At 50.3% G+C, this 16061-nt stretch overlaps 1 protein-coding gene across 5 annotated transcripts; it reads right to left on the bottom strand.

Moving 5' to 3' along the window:
- Positions 1-87: 87 nt before the first annotated feature.
- Positions 88-14764, bottom strand: SH2D3A (SH2 domain containing 3A). Of its 5 annotated transcripts, none has more exons than XM_024994068.2 (12): positions 14641-14754; positions 14216-14342; positions 13432-13673; positions 10866-11002; positions 9128-9477; positions 8642-8718; positions 2953-3434; positions 2705-2820; positions 2372-2546; positions 2177-2288; positions 1485-1670; positions 88-652 (listed from the first exon to the last, which is right to left on the bottom strand). In XM_024994068.2, exons 4-12 carry the CDS (start codon positions 10932-10934, stop codon positions 492-494), a joined length of 1728 nt encoding a protein of 575 aa, XP_024849836.1. In that variant the 5' UTR covers positions 10935-11002; positions 13432-13673; positions 14216-14342; positions 14641-14754; the 3' UTR covers positions 88-491. The 5 variants fall into 5 exon arrangements, with proteins under 5 accessions (XP_024849836.1, NP_001192598.1, XP_024849837.1 ...); NM_001205669.1 differs by having other exon boundaries at positions 1485-1663; positions 2170-2288; positions 14641-14690; XM_024994069.2 differs by lacking the exon at positions 14216-14342.
- Between the last annotated feature and the right edge of the window lie 1297 nt (positions 14765-16061).

The raw sequence follows: 16061 nt of genomic DNA, 5'->3' as shown, positions 1-16061 counted from the left end.
GCTGAGCACCTACTGTGTGCCAGGCCTTCTCCACCCAGGAGCTCATTCAAACGTTGAGTTTTCATTCCCATGATAACCCTTAGAAAGTACAGTCTCACTTTTATATTGAAACTGGGCACAGAGAGGTCAAGTGATCTGATAAAAGTCACACAGCTTTTAAAACACTTGAACTCTGGCCTCTTACAGACAGATCTTCAAGTTATCTTTAACATTAAGAGACATACATTCACCACTTGAGGGGTGGGGTGGGGTGTGCAGAGCCTCCAGACATCTGGGTCTTCTAGTGTAAGGCAGGAGCTGTCCACTCCCAGGATCCACATGCCTTTTTAGGGTGCAAGGTGGGTTCTTGCAAACCAGTCCGCTCCTTCTGTGCAGCAGGGTGCAGGTCCCCACTGCATCTGGCTGGGTGAAGAAACTTGGACGGCTTCCTTGGTCTCCATCAGGGGTCCCCAGATGCTTGGGTATCCAGCGTGAGAAGGGGGCTTGTGCTTTCAAGGGTCAGGCTCCAGGCGCTGTGAGAGGACGCTGAGGACGCGATGGAACTTTTCGAGTCGTGTGGCCCATGGCGCCCCAGCCCCTCGGCTCCCCCAGAGCAACCTCCTCAAGAAGCCAGTGGTCAGGGCCTCTGTCAGCTCCGGGTTGGGCCGGAATCCTGGGGGCGAGGCCAGGTGAGCTGGGGGTAGGACCCAGGCACTTGCTTTGCTCCTCCCACACCTGCCTGGTTCCCTCTGGACTTTGACCCAGGAGGGACTCTGCCCCAGATTATCTGAACAACCGGGCAGGGTTAGCTGGGGAGAGGTCTGCAGGAGTCGGGGGGGGGGGGGGGGCGGGGGGGGTTTGAGGGGGGTGGGGGGGCGGTGGTCGAAGGGCTTGGTCGATGCGGGCTCTGCCAGGGTGCATGGGGGCCAGTCCGTTTCAGGGGCCACATCAGAGCGCCCCCTACTTTAGGGCTTGAACCTGGACATGGAGCTGCCTTGAGGGTGGAATTTGGGGCCACCCTGCCTAACAAACTTGGGAGGAGGAGGTTAGGCCATGTTGGAAGAAGAAGGGTCTTAAGAAACCATCCAAGTGCGGGATTCGGAGGCAGGGCTGCCCCAGGACAGAAGTGTGGTTCTGAGTACAGTGGGGGCGCTATTCTGCTAGTGATGGTCTGAGTCATTTTGGAGGGAGCTTCGCATTCCTGTGGGGAATTGAGACCCTCTGGGGGTAGGGCCTTCCCAGGTGGGAGAGTGGGGGTGGAGTCCTGTGGGCTTGGCTCCGAGGGGCAGAGGGTGCTGTGCCCATCAACGCTGCAGGTGGCGGTAGCGTGTGTGGAGGTGAGAACACTCCTGGGACCGGGGCCCGCCCTGTTTGGGGGGGACTCTGGGAGGTGTGACAGGAGTCTAGTCTCTGGCCCGGTGGATTTGGGGGTTACCGCGCTGGAGCATGCAGGTTGTTTCGAAAGTGGGGATCCTCTGGCAACCCCTCGAAGGGGAGGAGCTCACCTCGCAGGCGCCGCGCCACCGCCTCGCGGAATCTGGGCGCGTCCCGGGCCGTCTGACGCGCCCGGTGCAGGGTGCGCAGCAGCCGCTCGCAGCTCTCGTCCAAGGGCCCCGGGAGTTCCTCACCCTCCAGCAGGCGCGCCGCGGGTGCCACGTGTGGCAGCGCCACCTCGCCGGGATCGCTGGGTCCTGTTGGGGGAAGGGTCTGGGCTGGGCTAGGGACGGGGTGCGGGTCCTAGGGTGAAGAGGACTCAACATATACTGGGGCCAGGGCATCCTAGGGCAGGGCAGAGGGTGGGGTTTGGGTCAGACACTGAGGCTCGAGCCAGACCAGGGGAGGACAAGGGTGTGGCCTAAAGCTGGGGCGGAGCCTAGAACAGGCCCGCCCAGGGGTTGGGTCCAGGGCAGAGTCTCGCGTAGAGGGCGGGGGCAAGAGCGCGGAGGGCGGGGCCTAGGACCTAACGAGCTGGCGGCTCGTACCGCCAAGGTGGAGCCCGAGACAGAAACAAGGGTTCGGCGCGAGGCCGGGAGGCCAGAGCCTAGCGCATTGCTGGATGTGAGTCAGGGGCCGGGCCTAGGCAGGGGGCGTGGCCTAGGAGAGACCCAGGGGCGGGGACTAAGACACGGGCGGGCGGGGCTTAGGGCTGAATCCAGATTCTGGTTAGGGTTATCACTCCTCGAAAGCCACCACTCACCGGCGCCCTCATTCAGCGATCGCATCAGCGGCTTCAGCTCCTGCTCAAAGGCCAGCGCAGCCTCCGTGTGGCTCCTTCGCAGGTGGCGCCACGTGCGTTCCAAACGCGACACCTGGAGGAAGAGACGTGAGCCCTCCTTCCTTCCACTCTTCCCCATCTCTTGCACTCCGGCCTCCTCCCTTGCTTCCCACGCACCTGGGGCATGAGCAAGGCGCCCATCACCGCGGCCAGTCCGGGCAGGTCCCCCACCGCCCCTGGCCGCAGCGCCACGGCCAGCTCCACCAGGCCCCTCAGGGCGGCCGCGCGTTCTTCCAGCGGCCCTGCGCAGCCCAGCACTGCCAGCGCCCCCGCCAACGCCAGCGTCTCGAGCCTGTAGAGGCGGAGGGCAAGGGTCTGGGGGCAGTGGGGAGGTTTGCGATGTGGGGGTGAGGAGGGACAGTCAGCGGCATTGCCCATTCCCCTCCTTCCTGGGGAACCGGGAATGGGAGGAGGTTTGAAGACCCTGGGGATTTCAGGTGGCTGTCTCACCTCTCCAGCAATTCCAATCTCAAGCGATGCCCGTGGGGAAGTGTGAGCAGCTCCAGACCGGAGGCGACCCCCATGGCGCCCCGCTGAGCCTTGGTCACTCCCAGGACACCTGTGGCCTGGTGATGGGGGGTGGGGGTAAGAGTAGGGACGTTAAAGGAGCAGAGTGAGTCTATGGGTGTGAGGTGGGGTTTGGTCATGCCCTGGCTTCAGGCCCTACCTGGGGAGGGAAACCTGGTAGGGGGACCCACCTGGCAGTCTACCAATAGCAGGTGGAGAGCTGTGCTCCCAGGATGGTGTTCCAGGAACAGGCCACGGAGAGTATGCAGGACTTCGGGTTCCAGAGGCCGATTCTGGGAGCCCAGCAGGCAGGAGGGGGTGTCAGGGAGACAGAAAGAGACCTCAGCCTGTGGTCTTGCAAAACATCTGTCCTCCTCTTTCTCCTCCTCGGCTTCCCACCAGGGCACCTCTGACTCTGGGCAGCTGTGGCCAGGGGGTGGTCCTTGGAACCTGAGCACTCGGGGCACCAGCTCACAGTACGTCGGGGGGCGTCCAGAGGCATCAGGCAGTAGCAATGAGGGTGTTCGAGGTGGCTTGGTTGGGGCCTTGGCATGAAGCTGCCCATCAGAGGCCCTGAGACTGTCAGCAACGGACCCCAAGGGAACTGGGGTCTTTAGTATCACGGGGTCACTACCTGTCCGAGGCAGGCCAGATGCAGGTACAGTGGAGGCTCCTGGGGGTCATACAAGAGGGGGAGAAAGAGGTACACAGAGAAGATAGCTGGCTGGGGTGATGGCTTCCTGAGCTACCAACCTCCTGGTTCCTGCACTCATTCAGCCAACAAGCAGGTATCCTAAGTTACCTTGTTGCAGCTTTGAGGCTGAACAGCTTCACCAACATCGATGCTAGATACCTACCAATGGTCTGAAAATGAACTTTCTCTGACATGGATGTAGTTCTGCCAATTCTGAATACTACATTTTAAGTCTGAACTCTTCCTTTTTGCTCCTCTGATTGAAGATGGTAAGCACTGACCACACAAAATTGAAATGAAAAAATATGTCACTCAAAATTCACAAAGTTACATATGCCTCAAAGAAACTGAATTTATCAAACTTTCGAATGATGTCTTCTGTTAAGTTTGTGGTATATTTACTTCTGAGGTTATTAACTTAAAACTGCGCACAGACTTTTGGGAGACTATATCTACTAAACATTTAAGTCAACCCTGTTATGGGGGTTTAAAACCTCCCTAATGTTCCCATCTCACTCTGAATAAGGACCAAAGTCCTCTTGTTAGCCCTCAAAGCTCTCACAATCTGAGCCTGATATCTCTCCGACTTCCATCTCACTCCCACTGTTTCTGCTACACTCACTTCTTTTTGGTTCAATGAACAGTTCAGACTCTTGTTCTGATTCTAGTTCCTTTGCTCTGACTGTTCTCTCTGTCTGGGCCACTCTCACCCCATTATCCACATCGTTCCCTCCCTCATCTCCTTCAAGTATTTCTCCATGAGAAAATTTCCTAACTACTACTAAAAACTGTAATACTCCTTGCTCTGTCCTACTTTTAATTTTTAACCCAAAGCATAATTGACTCCCCTTCATGGATCACAGCCTTGTAGTGGCAAAGGGGCTTGCATAACTCAATGATGCTATGAGCCGTGCCGTGCAGGGCCACCCAAGATAGACGGGTCACAGTGAAGAGTTATCACAAAAAGTGGTCCACTGGAGGAGGGAATGGCAAACCACTCCAGTATTCTTGCTGTTAGAACCCCATGAACAGTATGAAAAGGCAAAAAGATACAACACCGGAAGATAAGCCCCTCAGGTCAGAAGGTATCCAATATGCTACTGGGGAAGAGTGGAGGGCAATCATTAATAGCTCCAGAAAGAATGAAACAGCTGGGCCAAAGGGGAAATGGTGCTTAGTTGTGGATGTGCCTGGTGGTGAAAGTAAATGTCAATGCTGTAAAGAACAATATTGTGTAAGAACCTGGAATGTTAGATCCATTTGTTGTTGCTGTTCAGTCGCTAAGGTTGTCCAACTCTTTGTGACCCTATGAACTGCAGCACACCATGAGTCAAGGTAAATTGGATGTGGTCAAGCAGGAGATGGCAAGAGTAAACATCAACATTTTAGGGATCAGTGAACTAAAATAGACAAGAATGGGCAAATTTAATTCATATGACCATTATATCTACTACTGTGGGCAAGAACCCCTTAGAAGAAATGGAGTAGCCCTCACAGTCAACAAAACACTCTGAAACACAGCACTTGGGTGCAATCACAAAAATGACAGAATGATCTTGGTTCGTTTCCAAGGCAAACTATTCAACATCACAGTAATTCAAATCTATGCCCCAACCTATAATGCCAGAGAAGATGAAGTTGAACCCTTCTGTGAAGACCTACAAGACCTTTAGAACTAACACCAAAAAAGATGTTTTTTCATCATAGGGAGTTGCAAAAGTAGGAAGTCAAGAGATACCTGGAATAACAAGAAAGTCTGGCCTTGGAGTACAAAATGAAGCAGGGAAAAGGCTAACAGAGATTTGTCAAGAGAATATGCTGGTCACAGCAAACCTTTTTCCAACTACACAAGAGACGACTCTACACATAGACATCACCAAATGGTCAATATGGAAATCAGATTGATTATATTCTTTGCAGCAGAAGATGAAGAAACTCTATACAGTCAGGAAAAACAAGACCTAGACCTCACTGTGGCTCAAATCATCAGCTCCTTATTGCAGAATTCAATCTTAAATTGGAGAAAGTAGGGGAAAAACATTAGGCCATTCAGGTATGCTGCTGCTGCTAAGTCGCTTCAGTCGTGTCCAACTCTGTGTGACCCCATAGACAGCAGCCCACCAGGCTCCGCCGTCCCTGGGATTCTCCAGGCAAGAACACTGGAGTGGGTTGCCATTTCTTTCTCCAATGCATGAAAGTGAAAAGTGAAAGTGAAGTCACTCAGTCGTGTCCAACTCCTCACGACCCCATGGACTGCAGCCTACCAGGCTCCTCCGTCCATGGGATTTTCCAGGCAAGAGTACTGGAGTGGGTTGCCATTGCCTTCTCTGATTCAGGTATGACCTAGATCAAATCCTTTACGATTATACAGTGGAAGTGACAAATAGATTCAAGGGATTAAATCTGATAGACATGAGTACCTGAAGAGCTATGGACAGAGGTTTGTAACATTGTACAGGAGGCAGTAACCATAACCATCCCAAAGAAGAAGAAATGCAAGAAGGCAAAATGGTTGTCTGAGGAGGCTTTACAAATAGCGAGGAAAGAAGAGAAGTGAAAAGCAAGGGAGAAAGGGAAAGGTATACCCAACTGAATGCAGAGTTCCAGAGAATAGCAAGGAGAGATAAGAAGGCCTTCTTCAATGAACAATGCCAAGAAACAGGAAAACAATAGGATGGGAAAGACTAGAGATCTCTTCAAGAAAATTGAGATATCAAGGGAACATTTCATGCGAGAATGGGCACAATAAAGGAAAGAAACGGTAAGGACCTAAGCGAAGCAGAAGCTATTGAGAAGAGGTGGCAAGAATACACAGAAGAACTGTACAAAAAAAAGGTCTTAATGACACGGGTAACCATGATGGTGTGGTCACTCACCTAGAGCCTGACATCCTGGAGTGTGAAGTCAAGTGGGCCTTAGGAAGCATTACTACAAACAAAGCTGGTGGAGGTGATGGAATTCCAACTGAGCTATTTCAAATCCTAAAAGATGATGCTGTTAAAGTGCTGTACTCAATATATTAGCAAATTTGGAAAACTCAGCAGTGGCCACAGGACTGGAAAAGGTTAGTTTTCATTCTAGTCCCAAAGAAGGGCAATGCCAAAGAATGTTCAAAAGTGAAGTCGCTCAGTCATGTCCGACTCTTTGTGACCCCACGGACTGTAGCCTGCCAGGCTCCTCCGTCCATGGGATTCTCCAGGCAAGAATACTAGAGTGGGTTCTTATTTCCTTCTCTAAGAATGCTCAAACTACAATACAGTTGCCCTCATTTCACATGGTAGTAAGGTTATGCTCAAAATCCTTCAAGCTAGGCTTCAGCAGTGCATGAACTGAGAACTTCTAGATAGAAAATCTGAGTTTAGAAAAGGCAGAGGAACCAGAGATTAAATCCCCAACATTCGTTGGGTCATAGAGAAAGCTAGGGAATTCCAGAAAAACATCTACTTCTGCTTTATTGACTATGCTAAAGCCTTTGACTGTGTGGAACACAACAAATTGTGGAAAGCTCTTAAAAAAACAGGAATACCAGACCACCTTACCTGTCTCCTGAAAAACCTGTATGCTGGACAAGAAGCAACAGTTATAATCTTACTGAAAGTGGTTCAAAATTGGGAAAGAAGTGTATATTGTCACTCTGTTTATTTAACTTATATACATAGTACATCATGTGAAATGCTGGGCTGGATGAATTACATGCTGGAATCAAGATTGCCGGGCAAAATATCAACAACCTCAGATATGCAGATGATGCCATTCTAATGGCAGAAAGTGAAGAGGAACTAAAGAGCCTCTTGATGAGGGTGAAAGAGCAGGATGAAAAAGCTGGCTTAAAACTCAACATTCCAAAAACAAACATCATGGCATTTGGTTCCATCACTTCATGGCAAACAGCAGCGGAAAAAGTGGAAGGAGTGACAGATTTTATTTTCTTGGACTCCAAAATCACTGTGGATGGTGACTGCAGCTATGAAATTAAAAGAAGCTTGCTCCTTGGAAGGAAAGCCATGACAAATTTAGACAGCATATTAAAAAGCAGAGACATCACTGTGCTGACAAAGGTCTGTATTGTCAAAGCTATGATTTTCCCAGTAGTCATGTATGGACATGAGAGTTGGATCATAAAGAAGGCTGAGTGCCAAAAAATTGATGCTCTTAAATTGTGGTGTTGGAGAAGACTCTTGAGCGTCCCTTGGACAGCATGAAGATCAAACCAGTTAATCCTAAATGAAACCAACCCTGAATAATCACTGGAAGGATGGATGCTAAAGCTGAAGCTCCAATGCTTTGGCCACTTAATGGGAAGAGCCAACTCATTGGAAAAGACCTTGGTGGTGGTAAAGATTGAAAGCAAAAGGAGAAGGGAGTGACAGAGGATGAGATGGTTAGAGAGCATCACTGAATCAACGGACAAGAATTTGAGCAAACTCTGAGAGATAGTGAAGGACAGGAAAGCTTGGTGTGCTGTATCCATGGGATCACAGAGTATCCATGTATCCATGCTGTATCCATGGGATCACAGACACGACTTGGTAAATGAACAACAACAACAAATATGACTCATTTCTGTTGTTCATGGTCCTTCATTCTCTAATAGGATGTTGGCTCCACTCGAGCAGGGATCTTTGTTATTCTTATTCATTGATGTGTCTCAGCACTTAGTATTGTTTCTGACACACACAGTGAGGGCTCATGTTGAATGGGAGACAACAGGCCAGTCAGGGCACAAGGGGAACTCCTCCTTTATGTAGGATGGCCAGGGTTAGCTGCTTTGAGGAACTCCTGTTAGATGAGAAACAGTCAGGTAAAGGTTAGGGAATGAGCTTTCCAAAGATGAGGCCAGCAAGTGCAAAGGCCCTGAGGCAGGAACAAATGTACAAGGTTCCAGCAGACTGAACAACAACAATCAGCAACTGAAAGGATGTCTGTGTGGCCAGAGTGAACAGGGGATGAGGGATGGAATTATTAGAGAGCTTAGCTATGGTTAGAGCATGGAGGGTTTCTTGGAATCATTGTAAACCCATACTTTTAAGCACCTACAGAGTTCTTGTATGTGTTTTAGTCACTGTGACAACATCGAGAGCATCACCATCCTTTTTTCCCAGCAGGTTGTCACCTGCCCAGTGTCACTTGGATAGTGCGTGGCAGAGGAGTTTTGGAGCTATGTCCTATTCTGGAAGACCCTTTACCTGGTCCAGGAGGGTCTTCTGGTGACCGCCACATATGCTCCAAACCTGCGGGCTGACTATCACTCCGCTTCCTATCCCTGGGGGACAGAGGGAGGGAGATATGTTGTCCTACTCCTAGCAGATAGTTAGATAGCATATAGCCTCCACAGTGCCCAGAAAACCTTACATCCCATCACTCAGAACCAGGGGATCCCCCAGGGTGCTTGCTAGCCCCAGGGAACACTTGGCAATGTCAGGAGATATGTTTTGGTTGTCATAACTAAGAGGAGGGGTGCAGAGCATTCTACTGGCATCTAGTAGATAAGAGACCAGGGATGCTGTTCAACAGCCTGCAATGCACAGAATGGCCCCCCCCACAACCAAGAATAATCTGGCAACAAATGTCAATAGTGGACAGAGCGGTCCACTATTGGAACACACAGGAACAGTGGTGGAGAACCCTGGGAGGTCTTGGGTGTCTTCAGGATGTAGAGAACCTGTGAATACCTGAGCGGCTCTGTGCGAGCCGGGTCGTCTGGAAGGGTGTCCTCACTAAAGCTGCGTCGAATTAGTCCTTGCCGTGGCACTGGCCTGGAGGCCACAGCCCCTGTGGCTTGGGACAGTGGACGCTGGCCAATCACATAGCTGCGAACCAGGGCAGGCAGGCTGGGGAAACGCTCATCCTCTAGCTGAAAGAGGGCTGTGGGCCGGCCTGGCCGAGGCCTCAGGGCCACACGAAGCACCTCGAAGTGCAGGGCTGAGCCCCGCCAGCGGCAGGAGATGACAGGGTGGCCCCCACGGGACTTGGACGCACGAACTAAGAAGTCACCATCTTGCTGGAGAAGGTCCTCGGCCTTCTGGGGATGGAGGATCGGGGGGGGGGGGGGCAAGGGTTTACGCATGAGCACGTATCAGTAATTAATGGAGACTCCCGACCCCTCCCCCCAACCCAAGAAAAGCCACCCCAGAGACTGGGTAGTTTTCGGCCAAACAATTTCTTGTCTAGTGGACATACTTCCGCACTACATTTCCCAGGCCCCTTTGCGATTAACTGTCGTGTGACAAGATCTGACCAATGGGATGTGGGACGAGTGCTGTGGGGAATGGGCAGACCTGGCCCTTGAAATAAGTCTAGCAGAATCCTACAGGTTTCTTCCTGAATCTGTCAGTTGACGCCCACAGAGCCCTGGGGGGCAGTGGAGGCAGAAGACTGAAAGGGCTTGGGTCTGACTCCTTTTGAAGCTCTGCATCCTCTTAGACTGCGACATGAACTAGTCTTTAAATGTTGATGGAGTCGTTGACAGCGTGGGAATGTTTGTTACAGCCACTAGATGACGCTGACTAATGCAAGTTCCAACCTGGTGACAGGTGCTGAGTTTGTTATGCAAATGTGGCTTTCAGAAAAGCCATTTGCTAGGTTCTTCCAAACAGACCATGGCCTTGAAATTCACCTTTATAAAAATAGAGCACTATCATGCCAGCTATGGTGGCTGAAAACAGGGCCTGAGGGCCACAACATCATAGAGGGGCAAAGCAGAGCTGCTGATGGAGGCTGGGGACTGGCCAATATGTGCAAAGGACACTTGTATGGCCCTTATTATATGCCAGGCACTGTTTTAAGTGTAAAATGTATGAACTCACTTCATCCTTTACCAAGGATAAGAGGTAGGTACTATTATGCCCATTTTACAGATGGGAAAACAGAGGTCCAGAAACATCAACTACCTTGCTCTAGTTTATATCCAATATAAATTGTAGGGATAGGATTTGAACTCAGGCTGCTTGTGGCTAAAGTGTGGGATTTTCACCATTAAGCTACACTGCCTCTCATGATTTGATTAGATGTCTCAGGTCCTGGGACTCCTGAAGGTGACTCCTAAGCTGGAGATGAGCATGAGGTGCTTTGAATTGAGAGGGAAATGGGACCCTGGCGGCCACAGGTGGCCTGGAATCCAGAGAGAGACAGAGAGACAAGTAGGGCCAAAGGGTGGTTTGAGGAGTCATTAGTACCCTCTTCAACTCCTGTCACCTTCTTCAACACCATCCCAAAGGAAGTGATAAGTTAAAGATAAGAAGTGACATCCCACATAGACCAAGTTGCAAAACAATCCTCAGCCCTCAAGTCACTCTTTCTGATAGATCTTGACCCTAAGGCCCTTATCTGGGACCCAGGAGTCCCCAGTAAGTCAAAGATGAGTGAGATTCCCCATCAGATGGTATGTGGTCCTGTGAGAGGCAGTGGTACCTGGCGGGACAGGGGGCCGTGGTACCAGGGTTGGCCCACAAAGTCCTCTCCATCTTGTGGCACCTGCATGGAGCTCTCGGGGGCAGAGGGTGCAGGGTCTGTGCTTTGTACTTCCAACAGGCCTCAGTCTTCCTCATCTGTAAAACAGGAATAATTATTCTTGCTTCCTGAATGGCTTGGTCAGCCCTTTCATGTTCCTCATAGTTTGAAGACAACAGCCCACATCTTATCAAACCATAAAATGCAATGCTTTCTGTATATGTATATATATATTATATTTTAATACACAGCATATTTATATAATTATATATACTGCTACTGCTAAGTCGCTTCAGTCATGTCTAACTCTCTGTGACCCCATAGACGGCAGCCCACCAGGCTCCCCCGTCCCTGGGATTCTCCAGGCAAGAACACCGGAGTGGGTTGCCATTTCCTTCTCCAATGCGTGAAAGTGAAAAGTGAAAGTGAAGTCGCTCAGTCGTGTCCAACTCCTCACGACCCCATGGACTGCAGCCTACTAGGCTCCACCACCCAAGGGATTTTCCAGGCAGGAGTACTGGAGTGGGGTGCCATTGCCTTCTCCGATAATTATATATAAATGTATTTAAATATTTACATATAACATTTGTGTATTTTATATTCTAAATATAAATGTTAATATATATTTATATTAAGTTAAAGAAGTTACCCATAGTCAGATTATATATTTTTAATTATAAATTATATGAGTTATATTTGATATATGTATCAGATTAAATTCAAGCTATGAGTAACTTTGGGGCTTCCTGGATGGCTCAGTGGGTAAAGCAGCCACCTGCAATGCAGGTGACACAGGAGACGTGGGTTCAATCCCTGGGTCATGAAGATCCCCTGGAGTAGGAAATGGCAACCCATTCCAGTATTCTTGCCTGAAAAATCCCATTGACGGAGGAGCCAGGAAGACTACAGTCCAAAGGGTTGCAAACAGTCAGACATGACGGAGCGACTAAGCATGAAATGAATAAATTTAATTTATTCTTTTTAATTAATTTATTTTTTGGTTGTGCCATGCAGCATCTGGGGTCTTAGTTCCCCATCCAGGAATCAAACTGGCACCTCCTGCTTTGGAAGTGCAGAGTCTTAACCACTAGACTGCCAGGGAAGTCCCTAACTTTAATTTAGAATAGGCTGTGATTTCATGAAAACAGTCATGCAAATTCACTGGGATTCTTTCGAAGGAAGAAGACAATGATCTCAAATGTAATGCAATTTTTAATGCAGATGACATAGTGCTATATTTTGTAGAAATTTAATTAACAAATTAACTCAAAAGAATATTTATGCGGCACCCACTCTGTGCCGGGAGCCCCTTGTAGGCACTAGAGACCTCGCAGTGAACAACAAGACCAAGATTCCTGCTCTTAGGCATCTTCTAGCTGAGAAGACAGAGATTAGGAAAATCAGTGAGTAGAAAAGGAAGCCTAAAATAGATCTGAGAGAACTAAGGGGAAAAATGAAATCAGGGATCAGATATGAAGATTCAAGCAGTGGAGTTAAGATTTTTCTTACAGTGACCTGGGAAGGTCTTGGGGGTGGGTAAAGGTTGGGAGGATTTTAAGGGGCCAAGTCAGGTGGTTCTTTAAAAAATTTTTTTTTTTAATTTAATTTATTTATTTAGCTCCACTGAGTCTTAGTTGCAGCATGAGAACTCTTAGTTCTGGCATGTGGGATCTAATTCCCTGACCAGGGATGGAACCCAGGCCTCCTGCCTTGGGAGAGCAGAGCCACCGAAGCACTGGGTAAGTCTCAAGCCTGGTGGTTCTTGGGGTGAAATAAATTCCAGGCTGGGGAGAATTAAATTTACTAAAACCCATAGCATCTCAGGGATCTGTAGGCACACTCAAGGATTCTTAGATTGTACAAAAAAATTTAACCCATGCGTGGCTTTCCAATAAGGTCATTTTGTATGCTCAGTCGCTCAGTGGTGTCTGACTCTGATCCCATTGACTGTAGCCCGGCAGGTTTCTTTGTCTCTGGGATTCTCCAGGCAAGAATAACAGAGTGGCTTGCCATTTTCTCCTCCAGAGGATCTTCCCGACCCAGGCATCAAACTGTGTCTCCAGCCAAATCCTGGGTTGCAAGTGAATTCTTTACCACTGAGCCAGTGGGGAAACCCATTTTAAAAGACCATTAAAAGGTCACATTTTTGTAGACAGGTCAGCAAACAGCAAATAGACATCTACAGGTTTTCATTCGTTATTACTGTGATCAAACTTAGGACATGGACACTCTAGGACCCCTTGATCATCGCTCATGCCTCAGGCCCCGGGGTCTCTCAAGCATCTGGTGAAAAAACTGCTCTGGGTGAGAGGAAAGAAGGGGAGAGGGAGTGGGAGGTGGCGGTGGGGAAAGTGTCTTGCTTCCCCTACCCCCAGGGCCTTCTGGGCCCGGAAGGATCTGCAGAGAAATAGCACGAAGATTTTTAGGACCTGAGTCAGCTGAAAGGGCCTGGAAGTTCCCAGACTGGTCCGAGGTGGCTTAAGGGGTGGGAGAGCTGAGCAGAGCTTTGGCTCCAGGCGCCACATACCTGAATACCAGGTGTGTCTCCTGGATACCTGTGCACTTCCTGTTTGTCAGCTGGGCCTGGCCTGGCCTTGGTTTTAAGAGTCCTCTGACTCCAGCGTCCTCTGTCTTGCCTGCCCCTTAGTGGGTGTGAAGGTGCATCACTGACTCTGGTTTGTTCAGGGGGAGCTCAGAGTGGTCACAGGACGGCCACAGGCCAATTAAGTCATCCACCTGTCCCGCTCGTTTGGAATAATTTCTGGGTATCTGGGCAGGAGAGAGAGGAAGGGGGCAGAAATCAAGAGAGGAGGTGGGTGAGAGGCAAGTTTGGGGAAAGAAGGGAGGGGATTATTCATTTTCTATCGACCATATACTCCTACAGGGGGTAGCCACTTGCACGAGACAGGGACACAGGTGGACACGGAGACTCAAACGTGAGCAAAATACTGACTGGTTGAATGGTTACTGTGTGCCAAGGAGAAACAGTGATGAATGAGACCAAGGCCTCTCGGGTGGAGGAGACACACAAAACAAATAAGTGCACGATGAATGAAGAAGATAATGTCTAAGGGTGAACAACGGAGGTGATAAGACAGGGAGACATAAAGAGAGGCTGGCTGGGGGAGGCTACCTTAAATATGAATAGTAGTCAGAAGGCTGTCTCCCACGAAGTGACTTGGGACCTGAGATCTCAGTAGGGGCGGGGGGCGGGGGTGGGGAACAGTTAAGCAAAGATGTGAAGAAAGAGCAGTACAGGTGAGGGGTATACAGGGAGGGCAAAGGTGCAGAGCTTGCTTTTTATATTTTACGTCGTCAAGGAGGCAGGTGTGACAATGCTGTGAGCCACGAGCGAAGTGGAGAGCAGTGAGGTTAGGCAGAGACGATGCAGGAACCTGGTGGACCTCGAATTTTCGTCTCGGTGGGATGGAAGAGACGCTACGGAAAGGTATGAAGTGAGAGAGGGTCACGATCTGGTTTGTGGTTTAAAAACATTGCTCAGGCATGGAAGCAGGGAGGCTGTCCATGTTGCAGAGAAAATACGCTTGCAGGAGGACGTTCAGGTACACGGACATGCATGATGCACAGTGACCCAATCAGGTGACCCCTTTTACGTTCGCGGACGCGCGGGGACAGACAGATTCTTCCAGAGAGCAGGTGGCCCCACCTGGAAAAGAGAACTCCCTACCCCCACCAAATCTCCCGGTCCTGGCTCTGCTTGGGGCCCCTCACTCACCTGGGCCGGGACCCGCGGAGCTCGCAAGAACTTGGGGCCTGGCGGAAGCCTGAGGCTCTGCGTCTCCCGACCCCTCCCTCCCCGCCCCAACCAGATCCAGCCTTTCCCTGCCGCGCCCGAAGGGTTCCTAGGGCCATCACCTGGTCCCGCCCACTTTAAACCCCTCCCCTCCAGGCCCCGCCCTTTCTCCTACTGTAACTTATCGCCCCGCCCCTTGTTATCGCCCCGCCCCCTTATAAACTTTCTTTTCGCTAACCACTCCCGCTTGGATGAACCTTCTTCCTGTAGGTCACGCTCCCTGGGGAACTCCTTTTGGTCCTACTAGTGGACCCGCCTCCTTAAATTTGCCCCGCCCCCTCAGGCTGACCACGCCCACTCATCTAGTCACCCCTCTTTTAGTCCCGCCCTTGGAGCCCTGCCCCTTGTTTCCGCTTCAGGCCACAGGCTGGTCCTAAGAGCCCCTGACCCCTTGCGACGGGGCAAGGGATGTCTCCTAGCTCCCCTGTTCCGGGCAGGGGCGGGGCGGCCCTTACGGGCTGTCTCACACGACCGGGAGTGGTGGCGGCTGTGACGTGGCAGAGTGCGCTTCCTCCAGACTGCCCCCCTGGGTTTCTCGGAAGGAACCCCACATTGGGTGTCGGGTTTGTGAAGAGAGATGCGGGAAAATACGACAGTCTTTCCCAGTAACAGACCGCTGGAATTGATCTAGACTCTGGCGGGACGTGGGGGGCAAACATTCAGGTGGTTTCCTAGGTGGAGGAAGGAGAGAAAGGGGGCTTCCATCCTGTTGCTTGGAGACAAGCGTGAGGAAGGTGTGTGGGGGGATCTGGAGCCAGAAATAGGACCCTCTAGCCAAGTTTTTTGAGGGTGCGTAGTATTAGCAACAGAACTGAAAGCGGTAGCTGCAGCGAACATTCATTAATTAAGTGCTTACTGTATACTTGTTTGCCCTGCCTGCATAATTCTATTTTTACATAGACCTCTCAATGAGATGGGTCCTGTTTTCATTACCCCATTTTCTAGATGCAGAAACAGGCATGGGGCAACTAAGCCCAAGTTTGCCCAAGGTTGACTCAGCTTGTGATTGGCCGAAGTGGGATTCAAACCTGGAGCCCTGGAGCTCTATCCTGTCTTCCTCTGATCTTTGCAGCCCCACCGTCTCTGATCTCTACTGTATTTCTAAACAGTGAAGTTTGTTGTCACTCATTTTACAGATGAGGAAATTGACGCAAAGAGAATCACGGATGCCTGGGGAAGAAAGTTTTGGTGTCTGTAGAATCATAAATCTGGGAATTTCCAGGCTGGGCTTTCCCACCTGCCAATGTGGAAGAGACTTAAGTCTCAGGCTGAGGAAGTGTCCTTTCCTTGGCCAGCCTGCTTTTGGTGCACAGCTCGGTTATATCCAATGAAGGTTTCTAGCG

This window comes from Bos taurus, chromosome 7 (assembly GCF_002263795.3).
Source record: "Bos taurus isolate L1 Dominette 01449 registration number 42190680 breed Hereford chromosome 7, ARS-UCD2.0, whole genome shotgun sequence".
In the NCBI taxonomy this organism is placed as follows: domain Eukaryota; kingdom Metazoa; phylum Chordata; class Mammalia; order Artiodactyla; family Bovidae; genus Bos; species Bos taurus.
The sequence above is the reverse complement of the archived record's forward strand: the minus strand, read 5'-3'. Positions and strand labels throughout refer to the sequence as shown.